The 19,740-nt window shown below is 56.1% G+C and overlaps 1 protein-coding gene across 6 annotated transcripts in view; it reads right to left on the reverse strand.

Annotated features, from left to right (window-relative positions):
• Positions 1 to 297: 297 nt before the first annotated feature.
• SLC45A4 (solute carrier family 45 member 4) overlaps positions 298 to 19,740 on the reverse strand; it is a 101,134-nt gene continuing 81,691 nt past the window's right edge. For 2 of the 6 annotated variants that reach the window (XM_004047576.5, XM_055349369.2), the window contains exons 3-9: positions 14,737 to 14,925; positions 12,790 to 12,969; positions 11,151 to 12,172; positions 10,230 to 10,329; positions 8,899 to 9,110; positions 5,323 to 5,682; positions 298 to 4,818 (exon numbers count right to left, since the gene is read on the reverse strand). In XM_004047576.5, the coding sequence (XP_004047624.2) occupies positions 4,693 to 4,818; positions 5,323 to 5,682; positions 8,899 to 9,110; positions 10,230 to 10,329; positions 11,151 to 12,172; positions 12,790 to 12,969; positions 14,737 to 14,925 (2,189 nt within the window). In that variant the 3' untranslated portion in view covers positions 298 to 4,692. Of the gene's footprint in view, positions 5,683 to 8,898; positions 9,111 to 10,229; positions 10,330 to 11,150; positions 12,173 to 12,789; positions 12,970 to 14,736; positions 14,926 to 19,740 lie in introns of all 6 variants that reach the window. The other 4 variants (XM_055349370.2, XM_055349372.2, XM_055349371.2 and 1 more) reach the window with 3 other exon arrangements.

The raw sequence follows: 19,740 nt of genomic DNA on the forward strand, positions 1-19,740 counted from the left end.
GCTCCAGGGACAGTCAGGGACCCTTCAGCAGAGGGAGACCGCGGGCCCCACCCCGGCTCCACCAGAACAGCCCTGCAGAAGGCCCAGGCCTCACCCCCACCTGAGTGGGCCTGTGTGTGGGTTCCAGGGACAGGCCCCAGATCTGCCAGCTGGCGGGGCCTCTGGGAAGCAAATGCTCTGGTACTTGGGCCCAGCTCCCCTCCGCAGGCCTCAGACAGCCCACTAGACCCACCAGGCTCCAGGAAGGCAGAGGGCAGGAGGCCACAGGGAAGTGACAGACACACCCACATCATCATGTCAGAGGGAAAAGTTTATTGAGTCAGCCACAGAGGAACAGAGAAACAGACACAAGGAGGTTGTGTGTGCATGGAGGAAATCAGGCTGCTGCACAGCTGAACCCTGCGCAGGACAGAGGGGCGCGGACAGCAGCGCATGCCACAAACATTCACCTGGCAAAGAAACAGAGCAGAACCTAAGGGCTCTGTGTACACACAGACACAAACATGAGGCCACTGTTACCCAACTAATAGAAGAGAGTCATGAGCGACACGACACTTCCTTACGACCTCCTCCTCCTAAAACGTAACATTATGTGTTTAACACACGCTTAACACCACTGCTAACTCAGCAAGCGCTATTACAGTGCTCCAACTTAATAAGTTGATAAAAAGCTGTCCTGTGGCCAGTTCACAATGGAACTAAATAGTTTCGTTCCGAGATGCCTGGGGAGTTTCTCTGGCAACGAGGCATTTCCAACAAACGGGTCATCCTGTCACCAGGGGATGGTCTCAGTCCACGGCACAGAGCGACGTGCCCCTGGCAGCCCTGTGGAGGGCGAGGGATGCCGCTAGGAGGGGTGCTCAGTCCTCCTGGAGGACCCAAGGAGGGGCTGGCCAAGGGGCCACCTTGAGCTCTGGCCGGAGAGTGATGGCTGGCTTTGCATGAGGAGGTGACAAGAACTTTAGGCTGGGTCCCCAACATGCTGTGTGCACGGGCCTTGTTCAACTCGGAACTGAACTGACACCTCTCCCAGGTGGTGAAGGGCAGAACCCCCCCCAGGAGCTCTCGGAAGCAGGGGTCCCTCACGACAGGCCTGTGGCACCAGGCTTGGAGGCAGGGAGCTGGTGTCTCTCAGAAGCGGCGCGTGCTGGTGGGAGGCGGAGGGACAAACGAGGCTGACTCCGCAGCAGCAGTCCCTCACACGCTGTGGGGTGGCTAAAGCTGGACCAAAGTTAAGAAGCGAAACAGCGTGGGAAAAGGTGTCCATCTTTTTTGAAGCCGGTTAATGTCTAGTGTGGACAGCAATATTTGGTGTTTTAACAAACCTGGTCTCTAATAGGGGCCATCGCTGGTGGCTGCACAAACCATTAGCCATATAAGGGAACAGTTGGTATCTTTGAGAGTATTTTTCAAACACGTCACCTGAACATCACCGCCCCAGCAGTGGGAGAGCCGAGGGTGGCCTGCAGCCCCCCTTCTAGCCCTCTTGTTGCTGCAAGGACAGCTTCCTGTTCAGCTCTGGGGTTCTAGGTGGTCACAGACCAAGTCCTCCACACCTGAGGCCTTCAAGAAACACTCCTGATGGCTGTTGGAAGCCACTAACCATCTGAGGAGGGCTCAGTGGCCCTGCCTCCCCCCGGGGACAGGACTGGACAGAGTGCTTCTCCCAGGGGCCTGAGGCTTTCCAGGGCAGGTGTCCAAGAGGCAGCACACAGCGCTGGCGTGTTCAGTGGCAGGTTGGATGATTCCAGCTAAGGCCCCTGCCTGAGAGTGAGAAAAACAACACTCCAAAGCTAGCTCTTCAGCCACCAGGGAACGTCATGATGCCAGTCTGCCGACAGACCCAGGAAAGGGGACACAGGCAGGCCGGCCCAGCTGAGAGCTCACGGCCTCTGCCCCTTCCCACCAGCTCGCATTCCTGCACCTGGAAACTTCTGCCATGTGTTAAGGGGAAGCTCGTTAAAAGAGTCTTTACTTAGCTGACTTGTAGAGGGAACAAAACCACCGCAAATGAGACCAACATTATCCTAGTTTGGTAACTGGTCTGCGCACATTACACAAGACTCGACCAACCGACACACCCTGCCTGACACTCCACTCAGTGTGCAGAGGCACCCAGGCCACCAGCCTGCACAGCCCACACCCCAAGGGTGCCATGAGCCCAACTCCAGCTGCGTCCTCAGCACTGGATGGCTGGCCAGCTTCCCCAGGGGGCACCCGCACGGCCTCCTCGTCCCTCTCGGGCAAGGATACCAGTCAGAGCACCTCCCCTTTGACACTGACCGGCGTCCCCAGCCCCGCCTTGTTACTGCATCTGTCTGAGGTACAAGGTTAGAAGCCACAGACACCTGAGCTGCAGCCTGACCAACACAAGCTGCGGGCGCAATGGCGCTTTGCAGACAAGACAGCCTGCCCACCTGCCCTTCTTCTCGGCTTCCCTTAAGACACAAGGTGACGACACGGACAGTTTCAAGTGAGTGCAATCTGGAAATAATCTCAGTGCAAGGGAGGGGTTGAGGCTAAAGATGTGGCGACCTGGTCCTTGCTGTGGCCAGGCCAGGCCCACACGCACTGCCAGAGCCCTGGTCACCCACACCTGCCTCCCAGGAAGGCAGCTCCAGAAACCGACTCTACTGACCCTGGACCCCAGCCCCCGCGGTCCCCTCATTTGGGGTCTGCACACTGACCTGCACACTAAGAAGGGCTTTGCTTGCAAACACCTGAAGTGCTGATAGCTTGACGAGTCCACAAAGTGTGCAGCCACCGACTCCTGTCACCGAGGAGCACACAACAGTCACGCCTGTCCCTGGCTGGCACTGGCTTCGGCACATTCATACTCTGACAGCGACTGTGGCAAGGCCACGTGGAGGGCACTGAATGGCCTTTGTTGTCCTTACTTCAGATTAGTCGAGGCTGGGATCTCAAGGGTTAACACACTGTTCAGAGGGGGGGTTGTGAAGCCCCTCTTCCTCCTAAAAATCTAGTCGCAGCCAGGCCCTGAGACTTCTGCACTCCCAGCTGGCGAGGAATCGGCTTTGGTGAGCCCTGGATCCAGCCCCTGGGCCTTCAGATGAGGGTGGGAAGCCTCAGGCAAGGGGTGGCCCCCAGATGAACCCACATTTGGTGTGGTTTGGGTCGGATCTTGATTCGGGTCAGGCCACGGCCACCCCACATCCGCTGCTCTCTTGCCTCCAACTGTTTTATGTTGTCAAGACGAGAAGCCGGAGAAACCAGCTAAGACGGGAGCTGCACCTCGAGATCCTGACAAGTACAGCCAGGTCTCAGAGAGGGGATCTACAGTCTTAAAGCCACTAGAGGATCAAGTTGCATAGAGTGAGCTGCCACGGATGCCCGGCCGAGGTGAGGAAGCCAGGGGTGCCGTCCCCCAGAGAAGAAGGGCCATAGTGCCCAGCCCACGGGGCTCCCGCTTGCCGGAGGGCTCACAGCAAAGCTGGCAGCACTTTCAGTAGTCGGACTTGCCCTGTCCAAGCACGAGATTCACAAGGCCATTCTCAAGTTTCCACACATCCGGAAAATGTTCTTGAAGTCTTGACGTCAGTCCTCTGTGATCCTGGGACACCGTGGCCTGGCAGACACACCGTGCGTGAGCAGGTACCCAACTGCCACCCGGACACAAACACACAATCTACAAAGTGCCACCAGCGGCAGGAGACACGGCAAGACCAGAGGCCCATCAAGTACATTAAACAGTCGTTCCTTTAAATACACAGAAAATTCAAGTAATTTATTTAAAAACTGCTTTAGTTTCATCTTGAAATATATATACGTGTATATATATATATTTGCTCTAGAATGATCATATTGCAGCATGATTCTCATGCATTTCAAAGTACTTTATTTAAAAAACAACTTGAGGCAGCAAAAGTATTAATTACAATTGTCTGACTTTATCTGTGTGATGTGCGGGGCCTCCCTGTCTCCTGATCTCAGTAAGCTTACACCAACCGTTTCAAATCGGCTTAGTTCTAAAGAGACTGTGGTTTGGAAAACATCTCCAAATAGCTGCAGTACTTGCCCGAGTTTTGCTTATTCGTTGAAACCAGAACGACTGTGCGGAGCCCTCCGGTGACACGGGCCTTAGCTGTCCCAGACGTCTGCTTCCCTTTGCACCTGTCCCGATTCCAGCGTCGAGCAGGTGAGCAGGCGAGGAAGGCATGGAGTTCCGACAGGTTCCAGCACGCATGTCCCCTTCACAAGCGGGGGAGGCCCTCGCACATCCACACACCCGAGGTAGCCTTGCGGCGGGACTTGGGAGGCAGGGCCCGCTGGGAGCTCTGCTCTCAGGAATCCCCAGCAAATGGTTTAGAGACGAATCAAAGTGCAGTGAAAGTCAACGTTTCCTTCCCCCTGACGTTGGGAGGGGTCTGGAGGGGCAACCTGGCCTCCTAGGAGAGTCCTTCAGACGGGACGAGCAGGGTCACATGGCTGGGCGCAGACACACTCACACGCGCACGCAGGAGCTTGTCTGGAGCTCACGCTCCGCCCCCCAGGTGGTGCCCAGCCCATCCCTGGGCAGGGTGTCTGGGAGCCACCCCTGCAAATCACTGTCTTCTGCCCAGGCGCCCCGGACCAGCCTCCTCCCAGCTTTGGTGTGCGGCCGCTGCCCAAGGACAGGGCTGCCCTGGGCACAATGTGTCAAACTCGCTGAGGAAAAGAAGACACGTCGTTCTTCTAAGAGAACCACATTGTGGAAAAGAAAATTTTTTTTCTAAAATAATCATAAAGAAAAATACTCTCCAACAGCTGCGGCACCAGCCAATGTGACGAGATCTGACAGACGTCAATACCTGCAGGCGTCTACAGAGAGGAAATTTGATAAAAATATTTTAGTCACTGACTACACTACCATTATCTGAAGCATTCAGATAAGACCTAGCAGAGAATGTCAGATTTTGTTTTCAATTACAATTTTAGAAATGCAAAATCTTATTTTTTCTAAGTTGCTTATTGTCTATATAAATGTTTTATATCATTTAAAAACATGCAGAATAATACACCTGCAGAATAAAAGAGCTGAAATTAAAAGATCTTTTCAATTAAAAAAAATATTTCAAATGATTCTTTTAATTATCGAAAAAGTGGTTAGTGTGGTATTTGCCTAGTAGCTCAAACCTACCCTACGACTACTGAATTGTGGCTATGGGGGCGGAGGGGCTCTGGCCCACACCGCCGGGTCGGCCACAGCATCTGCAGGGTTCCGCGGTGTCTCTCTGCTCCTGCCCATGGCCTGGCCCCGCCACCCGCCCGCCCGCCCGCCCACCCGCCCGGTGGAATGTGTGTAAACGGGAGTGCGGCTCAGACCACGGACTCCGTCTCCACCGGTCCCTGCAGGCCCTCCTTCCGCGTGAGCTTCAGCACGGTGGGCTTTTCGCTGTTCCCGCCGGCCCCGCCTTCGCCGGCCAACTGGGAAGACAGGCCTTTCTGCTCCTCCTTGGCCTCCTCTGACACGTCGGGATAGATCACCAGGAATGTGGCCGTCAGGAAGCCCAGGAAAGAGCCCACAGAGGCCACCATGGGGATGACGCGGACAGTCCCCACGGCGTCGACCACGCCCCCAAGGGCAGAGGCCACCAGGATCTGTGAGATGTACACTTGGCAGGACAGGATGGCGCAATCTATGCCAAACCCTCGCTTGGAGTTCCCGGGGCTGTGGTGGATGTACTGCAAGAGAGGAAACATGAGGCGGTGAGTGGCTGGAGAAGGTGGCTGCCACCAGCGCTTCAAAACTGTGAGTATTAACCCAGAAGCCTGGAAACATGACCTGTCTTCCACCAAGTCTCTTGGCAACCACTCCTGCCTGAGCACCCTCAATCCCCCAGCTCCTGTCCAGCACTGTACAGGCGGGAGAGGTGGGAAGTTCTAGCTCAAGGAGAGGGCAGGCGTGGAAGCAACTCTGTCAATCCAGTCGGGACGTGGGCTTCCCAGGAATCTGGCCTCCAGTCTCAAGGAGAGGTGGCAGGGCCAGGCTCCACCAGGCGGGCTCCCCCTCACCCTGGTGGTCTCCAGCAGGGGCTGAGTGGGGAGGGGTGCTGTGAGCCCAGGTTGATGCCTCCCAAAGTATAACTGCAGGTGGCCACGTGCAACAAAGGCTGGACCCACGGAAAGAGTGAGCAGTTTCACTTGTGTTTCTTGCACAAAGATACAAAAGAAAACTGCTGTACATATATTACTACCATTAGACAGCATCTCTGCAAAGGCTTTTTCCTAGAGATAGTGAAAAAAAGGTCAGTCCACTAAGAAGCTAAAAAACAAAGCAGCTCTAAATGTGTGTACCATCATCACAGTGAGAGATGGTTATACACCTTTCAGAAAATAGACAAAAGCAGGAAGAGAAGAGCTAAGCAATGTCAAGGTTGACCTCACAGACAGAGACGGAGCACTAGGTGCAGGACCCACATTCTTTCCAAGCATACATGGAACATTTACCAACACGCGTGATGTGCTGGGCCACAAAGGAAGCCTCAGCTAACTGTAAGGCTGCAACCACATGGGGTATGTTCTCTGGCCATTAAGGAGTCACACTGGAAATCAGTAACAACAGGACAACTGGAAAAAGCCCAAATGTCAGAAATTCGTCAGTGTCCTTCTAAATAATTCATGTTTCAAAATAGAAATCGTAATGAAAATTATAAAAATCTTTTAAAAGAAAACACAACATTAAAACCTGCATGGTGCAGCTAAAGGTGTGTGTGGAGGGAAACTGACCTTAAATGCAAATATTAGCCTGGAAATCAGAGTAAGAAATGAGCAACAGCAAATTAAACCAAGACATAACGGAAGGCAGGAGACAGCAAAGGGCGGCAGTGAACGCGCAAGCACGCGGACACGTGGCAGGGAGGACTAAGACGTCAAAAGTTCTTTGAAACACAAATAAAATCAATAAAGTCTCAGATAACTAACACAGGAGGAAAAAGGTGTTATCACTATAGGTTCCATCACATTAGCTCATAAGAGAACAATTTAATGCTAATAATTTTGAAAGTACAGATGAAATGGACACATTCTCAGAAAAACACAAGTTAAAGCATCATACTCTGGGCTGGGCGCAGTGGCTTCCACCTGTAATCCCAGCACCTTGGGAGGCCGAGACGGGTGGATCACCTGAGGTCAGGAGTTTGAGACCAGCCTGGCCAACATGATGAAACTGTCGTCTCTACTAAAAATACAAAAATTAGCCAGGTGTGGTGGCAGGCGCCTGTAATTCCAGCTACTCGGGAGGCTGAGTAGCTAGGAGGCAGAGGTTGTAGTGAGCCGAGATCGCACCACTGCACTCCAGCCTGGGCGACAGATCGAGACTCTGTCTCCAAAAAAAAAAAAAAAAAAAAAGCATCATACTTCCTAGTAAGATATTAAATACTCCCCTGTTGAGTTTAAAAGAGCAAACACCACTTCTAGGTATTTAGTATTGGAGGTTCCAGCCATTCCAAGAAGGCAAGGAAAATAAGTAACAAGTACGAAGGATCAGGAAGGAGAAAACGGAGCTCATTAGACACAGATGGTGTGGCTGTGTAAGTAGATGGCCCAAAGAATCTCCAGATGTGCTGAGGATTAATAATAGAAGGGCATGTCACACTGATGCACTGAGGATTAATAATAGAAGGGTATGTCACACTTAGGGATAGGAAGTTCCATACTACAAAGTCATTCACTCTCCCCAAATTGACCCATATAATTTGTTTTTAATTTTAAAAGCCCAGAAGCTGAATCTAACATTTAGATGACAAATAAATGGTTGAGAATAGCCAAGACAATCTTGAAGAAGAACGAAGTTGAGGGATTTCTACTACCAGTTTTCAGGACTTATTATAAAACTAGTTAGAGACAGTTGACATTTGTGCAAGAATAGAGAGACTAGCGGAAGAGAAGAGAGCGGAAACACATGCTTACACGGAAGCCCAATTTATGGCAAAGGTGGCACTGCACAGAGGGGCGGGGAGCAGTGCTGGGTCATGACCTAGGCAGACACCCATATGTAGGGAAAAAAATAAAAGTCTTGAACCCCCACCTCAAACCACACACACCACATCTACTCCAAGGAGACTGTCAACCAACAGCACGGGCACAACAGGAGGTGTTTGTGGCAAGGGACGTTCGTGCAGTGCTACCTGTGACGGCCCCAACCTGGAAACACCCAAAGGCTCACAAAGCAGGGTGCATCTGGCCACACACTGTGACATGAAAAGGCTGGCCGTGCTGCCGCCAGCAAGCACGTGAGTGAATCCTAGAGGATGAAGCCAGATGTTTCAGCTGCATAAAGTCCAGAAAGAGGCAAGAGTCTGCCTGTGCTGCGGCTACTGAGCATTTGAGATAAAGCTTGTCTCATGTGTGATGTGCTGTGATGTAACATACACACAATTTCAACGATGAGCAAGAGTGTAAGGTGTCTCGATGACTTTTTTCATATAGAGTACATGCTGAAATAATGTTTTAGATACACCAGGTTGAATAAAATATGCTATGAAAATGGCTTTCACTGGCCTTTTCACTTTCTAAATGTGGCCGCCAGGAAGTCTAGGCATACCTGGGTGGCTTTCCTCCCATCCAAGTGGAAAACACGGGGCTGGAGCTTCCCCCTCAGGGAAATGTGACTGGGCCTGAGAGGACCAAAGGGGCAGGGACAGTGCTTTTGCCTCCAGAAGCCTCTGGAGGTGCTGCAGGGGTGGGGGCGGCTGAAGGAGAAGACCCTTTGTGGCCAGGGACCAACCAGGGGCAGGTGGTGGCTCTGTGGGCTTTGGAAGGGGCCATCTCAGAACCGGAGAGGAAGGAGGGCCATCTGTGTCATGAACGTCCCCCCGGGGAAGCATAGGGCTCTGCTCTGTATGGAGGGAAGGCACTCAGGAGGCTGGAGCGCAGATCTCAGGGCTACGGTGGACGCACCTGCTTGATGTCATGGTACTGGCCCAGCAGGGCGTATGGGCAGTAGGAGATGCTCATGGAGACGATGCCCATGGTGCTGATGGTGACCATGGCGACGTAGACATTGGGAAACATGGCCATCACGGCTGTGCCGACAGAGAAGCCCAGCGTCCCCAGCACGTAGATCACCCTGACACTCAGGTCGTAGTTGTCCAAGTACTTCTGTAACAGGGCTGCAGAGAGGGGCACAAGGACAAGGACAGTGGGCAGGCGGCTGGCTCCTGTCGGGCTCCCTCCACCATCCCTCCCCTCGCCCCCAACATCCCCCCAACCTCCACTCCTTCCAGCTGAACCCAGACCTGGTCAGGCAGGCACAGCTGGCACAGGCCTCTGGCACGTATTTGTAGCTCACGGGCCCGCTGGGATGCCCAGTGGCTTCAGCACCACAGACAGAAGTTGGCCCTCCTTGTCCCAGACCCCATAACCCCACCTTTCCTGCAGCTCCCAGGGGCCCCCTGCCCTGCCAGGCCAATCTGGGCCCACTCAGTGGCCTTCTCTGCCATACACCCAGGACGATTTCTTCTCCTGATGTGGGTAGCAGTGGACAGTCCTGCCTCGGGAACACACATTTTTGCTGGTTTTTCTCATGGGCACCGCTCTGTTCTTCCCTCACCCTTCCTGATGCGGCAGCTCAGACGGCACCTCCCCTGGGAAAGTGCTCTGCTGAGAATTCCTCTGTTCAAGCGGTGACAACGCCGTTTACCAATGCGCCATCTGCCGCTGACAAAGAGGCATTTACTTCGGCCATCCTCACATCTGGCTCAGGCCGAAATGAAGCTGGCCTTCCCCATGTTCAGAGTCCAGGCAGGCCAGCCCGATTCACACTCGGCTCAGAGACCCCTGACCCAATTGCCCCTGGTTCCCGGTGAGCCTCGCTGCAGGACGGAACCCTGTCACCCCGGCCCCATCCCTCAGGGTGAAACGTGCCTGGGCCCTGCTCCTCCACTGCTCTGATCGCCAGGCCTCCATCCAGCTCTGTGCTGGGGCCAGGGACAGCGTGTCTGGAAGCGCCATTGACGTGGGACAGCATCATGGGACCGCACAGGCAGGACAGGCCCCAAAACGGTCTCAGAACCACACTGCTTCTGGTGCCAGCCCACAGCGGCCTTTTCCCTAAAACGAGGACATGGGAATTTCGATGCTTCTCCCCAAGGGGCGGCCCTGTTTTGAGGGACCCAGAAGTCAGTGCGAATGGTGGCCCCAGCTTCTAAGGTGCAGGATTCTCTCGTCTGCATTTCTAATCGCTGAGTTTTCTGCGGTGCGAGTGCTGACCTGACTTGGGGAGCTCTTACCTGAACAAATAGCACCAGTGGCGGCATAAATGACCAGGCCCCAGCAGCCCATCTTGACCCCGGCGTTGTAGGCTTGCCAGGCGGTCGAGTTCGAGGGGGCCTGTTCCGGAAATGAGACGGGGGCTGACGAGGGCATCTGCTGGGCCCTCCAGGCCAGGAGCGTATGTCCCATGGGAACTGCTGGCCGGCTGCTCATTCTAAGAGCGGTGACAGGAAAGTCCCATCCAGGAGGAGAGCCCAGCCCAAGTCGGTTGCTATCTGTAAAGCATTTCCATGCCTCCCAGACCACGAATGTTCTGTGATGTGACTCTGCCACCGCGGCAAGAGGCGGAGGGTTCTGTGTGTCTCCCGGTCCCCAGTCTGGGCTGGTCTGGACTTGCAGAAGTGGCGCTCCCGCAGCCTCCGCCGTGGCCCTCTCGGAGCCACCGCATGGAGCAGCTCAGACTGGACCAGAAAGGGAGGGACCGTATGGAGACAGGAGGCCCAAGCGTGTGCTGAGGGCACCTTGGTTCTCCTGGCAAACGCAGCCACAGCTGTGACCCAGCCGTTACCACAGGGACCAGAAGGGCCACCAATGAGCCTGGCATGGTCAACAGCAGGCCATTATCTTAGCTGCTGTGTTGGGGTAGTCTGACACACAGTAACAGACACCCTGTTCACACCAGAATCAGCATTCACGACTGCTCACCGCGGGCCTCACTGCAACCCACCCCGTGACCCCACGACGGCCCCCACCAAGTTCCCAGAGGCGCGCGTGGGCCAGCTGCCTGCCGCGGGTCCCTCACCTGCACGGGAGGCACTGTGTGGCCTCCCTGACACGCGTGGGCACGAGGAAGAGGCCCCCCAGCCCAGCCCGTGAGCTTCTCCGTGAGCCGCAGGTGGGCAGAGAGAGCGGCCCCGCTCCGGTGGCCGAGCACTCACCTTGGGGTCGCCTTCGAAGATGACCTGGCCCATGAAGTCGGTGTAGAACACGGCCTCGGCGATGACAGAGAACCAGGTGAGGAGGTGGCAGAGGCACAGCCGCATCAGCTCCCTGGGCATCTTCAGCATGGAGAGCCACAGCAGGCGCACGGTGGTCTCACCCTCCCCCTCCTCACTCTCGGTGTCCCCGCTAGAGGTGGTGGCCCCGCTCTGGTTCCGGTGCCGCTGCCGCTGCCGCTGCCGCTTCTGCATGTCATACAGGTCGCTCATGCTGCGCGACGGCTTGATCAGCACCACCGCGTTGGCGCGCCGGTAGCGGTAGCAGTGGGACCCGAGCTTGCCGTAGTAGGAGAAGGTGCTGGAGGCCTGCCTGCGGAACGCGTGCCGCCGCCGCCGCACGGAGCTCGACGTGGCCGAGGGCTTCGTGTCCACCCTGGTGTAGCCGCCGAGGGCGTCTTTTGTGGGGGAGCCACTTCCGTTTGGGACTTTAGCTTCGTTCAAGTGATTATCCAGCAAGGTCTCGTCCTCCTTGGCGGCTTCCTTGAGGAAGGTGGCCAGGCGGGGCAGCTTGGTCTTGGCGAGCTCCTGGCTGGTGCTGCGGGGGGTGGCGGGGTAGGAGGCGTCGTGGAAGATGGAGGGCTCGATGTCGTGCAGGAACAGCAGCTCGGGCTCCAGGTCCAGCGCGGTGTCCGGCACGTGCAAGGCCGAGTCGCTTTTGCTGCGCACGATGTCCACGTCCGGGTAGTCCAGGGCCAGCTCGTGCTCCGACTGTACCTCGTCCGGGAAGGCAGGGACGCCGTGCGGCTCGCCCCCGTCCAGGGCGCCGGGCTCCTCAGCGCTGCGCTCCTGCTGCGGGCTGTACTGCTCCTCGTCGATGCTGGACAGGTGCAGGGCCACGGACACCGTGAAGATGATGGCGGCGAAGAAGAAGAGCACCTGGTTCTGGGTCCGGAACCAGCTGCCCAGGAAGGTCTGGGTCCAGTCCAGCCCACCCAGCACGTAGCCGATGGCTCCGCCGAGGCCTGCGTGGGAGGAAGCGGCAGCCGGTGAGCCGGTGGCACCAGGCCACGGGAGGAAAGCTCTGGGAGGGCCTCTCCCTCTAACGGGGCCGGGGCTGCCCTCATGATGGGAGTCAGGGGATGGAGAAGGAGAAAGCAGTAGGAAAACAAAACAAGAAACTGCAGCTGCCGCTGGGTCTGAGAATTCTGACCCAACAGAACTGCCCCTTGATCAATGAAGGGCAGACTACCCCAGGACGGACACAAGTGTGCGCCTCTCTGCACTGAAGGGCATTCCCTCTGCATACGGAGCTGGCCACATTCACCCTGGATGGGAGTACTGCTCTGCTGGAGGGCAAGGTCAGTGCAGGGCTGGGAGGTTCACTGTGCCAGCATGCATATCACCCTCTGCAGGCCTGGCCTCCTGCCCCTTGAGGCTCCTCAGTGCCTTGGCCCCACTGTGCTCAGTGGTCAGGAGGGGCTGCCCCCGGTTACCTTCCAGCCCTAAGACCCTGCCCACTGCCTCAACCCTCCATGCAGCCTGATGAGGCAGCGCTGACAACACAGGCTCCTGTCCCCTCCCGACACCAGGCCCGGGCACGCTGGAGCCCGGCCACCCAGCCTCGGTGTGGCAGCGTTACCGGCAGAGAAGGCGTGGATGTTGAGGGCCATGTCCTGCTCCTCGCTGTCCACCACGTCCAGCAGATAGGCGCGGATGGGCCCCTCGGTGGCATCGGCGCTGAAGTCCAGGACCACCACCCCCAGCACCGTGAGCACGATGCCGATGGGCTGCCGGTTGGGGACATCGCCGAGGGCCAGACCTGCGCAGAGCACACAGGAGGGCGGTCAGGTCCTCAAGCACCGGCCAGGGTGGACCTGATGGCAAACAGCCACACGGAAGGGGCGTGCGGAGGGGGCACGGCCACAAAACCATGCCAGCCTTCCGGCACGAGAGAGAGGCTCTTAGGCACAGAGGCAGCGGAAAGGAGTTGGGCTTTGTTCCACGCACTTCTGAGGGTTCCAGGGTTTTTCTCCCCATTCGGTCAGCTGTTGATCGGACCTCCAAGGGTTTACGCGCCCTTGACGTTTTTCAAACAGAAAGGGGAAGAACAGACCTTTCTACCCCGGCCGTCAGAGGACGGCTGCTGTGCTGGAAGCACAAATTCACTGTTGCTAAGAAGGCCGCACGTGGTAGTGCAGACGCCCGCATGGAAAGGCGCCCATGCCACAGACAACCCGCAGGGGACACTGATGAGGCTTCGCGAGGCAGGCGCAGGGGGTCTCGCTGGGCCTGCTCTAGGTCTGAAAGGAAACGACACCCCAAACTCTAGGGGCTTTGCACACAAGTTCTCGGGGCAGCCTGGGTTCAGGAGACGTGGCTCTGGAGAGAAAGATGCCAGTGGCCGCACCTCACCTACGAGTCCTCCTGCAGTGGGCTGCCGGCACTCAAAAGCAGTGTCCCCACCCATGTCCCTCCTGCCTCAGGGGAGTCTGCCCCTGAATCCAGATCAATGTTGATGGCTGAGGCTCACCTTGGGTCTCCACTTCCCACCAGGGAGACAAGCAGTGCCCTCCTGACAAGATTAGAGGAATTGCAGGCCAGGGCCCGGGACCCAGGCCTGAACGCAGATACACCTGTCCCGTGGGAGGCACGGGAGAAGGGCTTTCTGCCCAGGTGGTCCTTGCTGGCCTCCTCAGACCACGGGCAGGCGGCGGCTCCGAGGCAGAGGGGCTGGGGCTCCCAAGCTGGCTGCCATCTGGGTCACATTTGGGCAGGACCACCCCCAAGGACACAGCCCTGGGAAGCCACGTCGTTCCAGCAGGGAGGGGAGGGCTGCTCTCGAGAGACATGGACAGGCAGGGGGCCGGCAGTTCCGCGCCCAGCAGGTGCCAGGGCAGCCGCACCCCCACACGCAATCAGAGGCATCGCCTGTTGATGACGAAGCCCACCCCATGGCCAGTGCCCACTCAGGCTCTGAGAAGCGTCCCGGGGCCTCTCCTCCTGCCGCTTAACTCCCTCAGCTCCCTCCGCATCAGTGCAGGCCCGGGGCAAGTTCCTCTAGTTCAGAACACAGATTAAGCTCCTCTGTCTCAAAACGTTCTTGCCAGAAAAATGTTTTAACAGTTTTGATGGGTGCCCTCAAGGCAAAAACTATTTTCCCACACAGAGTTGCTTTAATTCAAAAGAAAACAACAACCAAGAAGGCAAAACACAAACATCAAACCAGGTTCTGGACATTTTAACACCAAGTCGAAGAAAAGGAGAACAAAAAAAGACCAGATAATTTCTGAAAGAATGCTGGAAACAGGACGTGGTGTCAGATACGCATTAAAAACAAATGATCACAACAGGAAGCGTTTCCCTGTGAACAGGTTCCTCCAGCTTTCCCACATGGGGCCGGCTTCGGCGCTGCCAGGGGTGGTCACCGCCAGGGGTGGTCACCGCCAGGGCGGCCCCGGCAGCCCAGCCAGGCCCACAGAGGGTCAGCCTGAATATTCAACACCATTCAGCTTTTACTGAGAGGAGCTACCCAGGGCCAGGACCCCGTCTGTGTTGTGAGGACACCAGGTGTGGCCGAGAAACTTACCGATGGCAGAACCGTTAAGGAAAAGTGCAACGCCAAAGAGGACGCCAACGCAGAGGGCGAGGATGAAGGGCCGCCGGCGGCCCCAGCTCAGGGTGCACCGGTCACTCGCAGACCCAATGAGAGGTGTGAAGATGAGGCCAAGGATGGGGCTCAGGAACCAGGTGAGGCTGTAGTACTGCTCCGGAAGGCCTGCAAGGGACACGAGGGCCGTTGCACACGCAGGCACTGGCCGGGCTCTGCCACAGTCTGCCTGGGAGCCCCGCGACAGGCAGGTGCCTCTGTGTACCTGCACGCATGCGCACATCCCCTGCTCAGGTTGTCTCCATGGGGTAGACTTTCCTTTTTCTGTGAGGCCAGATGACCTGAAATCAACCTGGCCCCAGCTGTAAGCATCAGGTGGCCAGAGAAAAGCAGCCAGGCCTTGGAGGGCCAGTGGGCCCCACCTGCACTGGCCCGAGCCTAAGGGGCAGCACACACTGACTGTGCAGGCACATGGAGGGTGCCCCGCCCGGGGCTGGACACAGGGCTGAGAGCCCCTCCATACTGCAGGTGCTGTCCAGGGCCTCGGGGCTGCTGAAGGCCACTTTGAGGGTGGCAGGCACAGGGCCATTGTCCCTTGACACCAGACAGTCTACAAGAGCAGGACGGTGACTGCAGCTTCACAGAGGCAGGAAGGACCCATGACTTCTGGATCTCACTGGCTGAAAATGTACCATGGAGGGTCCTGCAGAGGGTCCCCACAGCCAGCAAAAGGCTGTTCTGTGTGGCCACTGAGTGGGGGCAGGGGGATGCACCATGAGTGTCTCCAGCTGGAGCCAAGGGGTTGCAGATGGCACCTGTCATGCTCACATTCTCCTTCCTGACCACCCAGGGAGGTAGGAAATACTGTGCCTATTGCAGACAAAGAAACTGAAGCTCAGAGAGGTTAGGTAATCTACCCCAGGTCACACAGCTAGGATTCCAGCCCAGGGCTACCTGATTTCAAACTCTGTCCCTGAGTTTACACGCTGCCTCCCTATCACAGAAACCCGCGTGTCCATCACCAACCAGGCGGGCACACAGTGTCGGCAGTCACAAGCACCACAGCATGGGAACGAGCGGCCACCTTGTGCAGCCGTGCGCACAAGCCCACTCACAGCGCTGAGCGAAGCAGCCACACAGACGACCACGCACCTCTGACGCCTGTCGTGTGATGTCCAAAGGCGCGGAAAGGACCCTCCACTGTGAGAACTTGGGTGCCGGTTGCCCTTGGCAGGGGGCAGGGGGCAGTGGCTGAAGCGGGGTCGGGTGTCTGTTCTTGATCTGGATGGGAGTCCCACGCTCCAGTCACGCGGTGCCAATTCATCCCACAGGGGACTTGAGATCTGTGCCCTCTCCCCATACTATACGTCAGTAAAACACTTCCTTACAAAATAAAGGTGCTTGGCACGCCAGCGGCTCATCTGGCTAACATTGTACACTGCCAAAAGCCATTGAGAATATTGTGTTGAGCTAGCGAGAAAAATAAACTTGTGTGGGAGGAGGAGATCATTTTCAGAGGAGGAGGGAAGCACCTTTCACAGTTATTGCTAATGTGCTCACTAAAAAATGTATGCATTCGGCCGAGAATTTAAGGTGTTTGCTTTGACCTTTGCACTGCACACAACTTCAGGAAGGGTGAATTTTATTCCTACTTGGAGTCAGCAGAAAGGACTGATGTTTCAGGAAACGAGAAGTACGTGAAGCGTGTCCGCTGGATGGGTGAGAGTTTACATGGCAGACCGCGGTTCCTCAGCTTCACCAGAACTGAGTCCATGCCCTTGTTAATAATTATCCATCAGGAAGCCTATTTCTCAGAAAAGTCTCTTTATCAAAACTACGCAGAGGGCGTAACACTCAAAACTTCAGAAAGAATGGGAAGCGGTCATTACTCCCACCACATGCAGACTGTACCAATGTATGTCGGCAAACCCGTGCCAGGCAGCCCCTCGCAGAGCTGCGGAGCCTGTGTGCGGCCCTGGCTCCTCTGGATTGGGCACCCAGAAGGGCTCTCGGTGCTTCCTGTAGCAGCGTGCTGGTTCTCACCTCCCTGCCTGGGAACCCCTCCTGCTGTCCCTTTTCAAACTCCTTGGGGGCCATCCACCCAGGAGGCCCCCGCCAACCCTGCGCTCGCCAGGTCCTGCGTTTTCTACACAGCATCGAAGCCACCTCGGCCACCCACATGCACTCACGAGAGACCGTGCCCCCAGAGGGCCGTAGCTGCCCACTCTCCACCACTCACCCCAGTCTGGCACCAGATGGGACCTGTGACCCACAGAGGGCTCGAACACTAGCTGAGCTGAACCAAACCACTTTACCATTTCCAGCAGTCCTCTTTCCTTTCTGAAAACTCTGACTTTTCATCTGATATCCCTTTTCGCTTAATCCTGAAGGATTTTCTGTAGTTTTTTTTTTTAGCATTTCTAATAGGAGGGGCTCTGCTGACGACAAATGCTCTTGGATTCTGTCTGAACTCTCCTTATTACACTTACACTCTTGAAGAATATTTCTGCTGCACACAGAATTCTGGGTTAATTCCTCCCAGCCCAGATCTTTGAAGATGTGATCCACTGTGTCCTGAACCCCATGGTTTCTGACAGGGCGGCTGTGGTGATTCCCATGAGTGTCCCCTTGTATGTCATGGATCTTTTTTCCTCTGGCTGCCTTAAAGATTCTCTTTACTGCTGCTTTTCAGCAGTTTGACAATGACAAGCCTAGACAGGGATTTCTGGACACACATCCTGGTTGGGCTTTCTGGAGCTTTATGAATTTGTAGATTTATACGTTTCACCAACATCCCGTTCATCCCGTTATGTCTTACTTCAAAGCTGTGAGTTTTTTGTTTTGTTTTGTTTTGTTTTTGGAGACAGGGTCTTGCTGTCACCCAGGCTGGAATGCCGTGGCGCAATCTCAGCTCACTGCAACCTCCGGCCTCCTGGATTCAAGCAATTCTTGTGCCTCAGCCTCTCGAGTAGCTGGGTACAGGTGTGCACCACCACACCCGGCGGCTAATTTTTGTATTTTTTGTAGAGACAGGGTTTCGCCATGCTGGCCAGGCTGGTCTCAAACTTCTGAGCTCAAGCAATCTGCCCACCTTGGCCTCCCGAAGTGCTGTGATGACAGGCGTGAGCCACTGCACCTGCCCCTGCAAAGGTTTTACATCCCATTCTCTATTTCCTTTCTTCTGGGGTTCCCATGACAGACATCAGACCTTTGAGATCATCCCTCTGTTTCCTGGAGCATTCTTCATTTCTTTTTTCAGGCTTTAATCTCTATATGATCATTTCTGTTGACATATCATGAAGTCCACTGACTCTTCTGTCCCCTCCAATCTGCTGTTAACCCCATCTGGTTCATTTTCTATTTTGATACCGTATTTTTCAGACCTAGAATTTCCACTTGGCTCTATTCCTGTAGCTTCCATTTCTCTGCTGGGACCCTGTGCTCTCCATTCTGAGCATGTTTTCTGTCCTTGGGCATAGTTACGCACACCCATCTGACCAGTGCGACATGCGACATCATCATGGGTCAGCCTCCACTGCTGCCGTCCTCCAGCAACGGTCGCCTTTTCTTTTTTTTAAAAAACATGTCTAATAACATTGAGTTGTATCCTAGACACTGTGAATGATGTGTCGTAGACTACACTGCTATATTCCTCTGAGAGTGTTCATGGTTTTATTTAACATGAGGGTTTGAAATTCCCGCCCCATCTCCTAACTCCACCCTAACTCTGCCTGTGGGTTCTTCAAGAAAGGCAGAGTGGAGTTAACTATCCAAGTTTTAGCCACCCTGTGTTGCGTCAACGAAGGCCAACAGTCGGGTTAAAAGTGGTGCCAAGAGAGAAACCCAGGCATTCCCTCTTCCAGCCGTCACCTTCCTACTTGGTTTCTGCCCCGAGCGCTGGCTGGGTATCAGGAGGGTGGGGAGGAGCTGCAGGTGCGACCCAGCCCACCTGATCTAGAGGAGGCGCTGCGTGCACAGGCCTGTCCCGCCTTCGCGCTGCCAACCCCGGGAGCCGGGAAGACGCTGGGTCCGGAGCAGCCCTGGACCAGGCAGCCGTCCCCAGCCCAGAAGGGAGGCTTCTCACCCCGGGAGACAATAAGACACAGGGCACTGGGGGGAACCGCTGGGCCCGGGCCAGGCCCTCGGCTCCCAGTCCTCCTGTGGAGGCCGCTTCTCCACCCTTGTCCCACAGGCCCCTCCAGAGCCTGGTGGGACCCGGCCCCAGGCCTCCCTGGGCACCTCCACCCGCCAGCCTCCTCCCCTTTGCCCTCAGCTCTGACTCCTATAGCCACCACAGCTGCCCCAGCCTCCGTGCGGCCCTGGTCCTGGTCTCTCCTGTGTTGCCAGCCCCCAGCGCTAGGTCAGGCCTCCCCATGCCTCTCTCTGACTCCCACTAACTCACCCCTACATCTGGCCGGCCTGCCTTGGGACCCAGGTCAGCCCCTCAAACCACACAGCTGCCATGGACTGTGCCTGGAAGACTTGGACCGTTCCTTGTGGCCTGACATCGTGATTTTAACTTTACACCCTGCGGTGTCAGGGCCCGCGTTCCAATCCTCAACAAGACACCGTGGGGCTTCCTTTCTCCATCTTTCCCCTCTGCTTGGACAACCCCAGGTCTACACATCGGGACTGGCACTTGGCACATTCTAAGGGGATCAGTGGAGACACAGAGCCCACCGTGGCACCACCGCCCGTGCCTCCCACCCACGATGCTCAGTGCGGCGAGAAGCACACGGGCCTCCTGCTAGGGTGCTCTCAATGCTGGTGCGCAAGGTGCCCTGCCCCACGTGCTTTCCCTGGAAGGGGTGGCACGCCTTGGCACCAAGCATCTACACCCAACGACAGCTGTCGCTGCTGAACCTCTCGGTGGGCCTGGCGCCACCCCAGGTGCTGGCCTGTCCCCTCTGGAGGAATCCAGAATCTGGCCGGAGCAGGAGACCCACGACTGGGGTACACAAGGCAGGAGGGTTGCCAGGGTCG

Source organism: Gorilla gorilla, chromosome 7 (assembly GCF_029281585.2).
Source record: "Gorilla gorilla gorilla isolate KB3781 chromosome 7, NHGRI_mGorGor1-v2.1_pri, whole genome shotgun sequence".
Taxonomy (NCBI): Eukaryota; Metazoa; Chordata; class Mammalia; order Primates; family Hominidae; genus Gorilla; species Gorilla gorilla.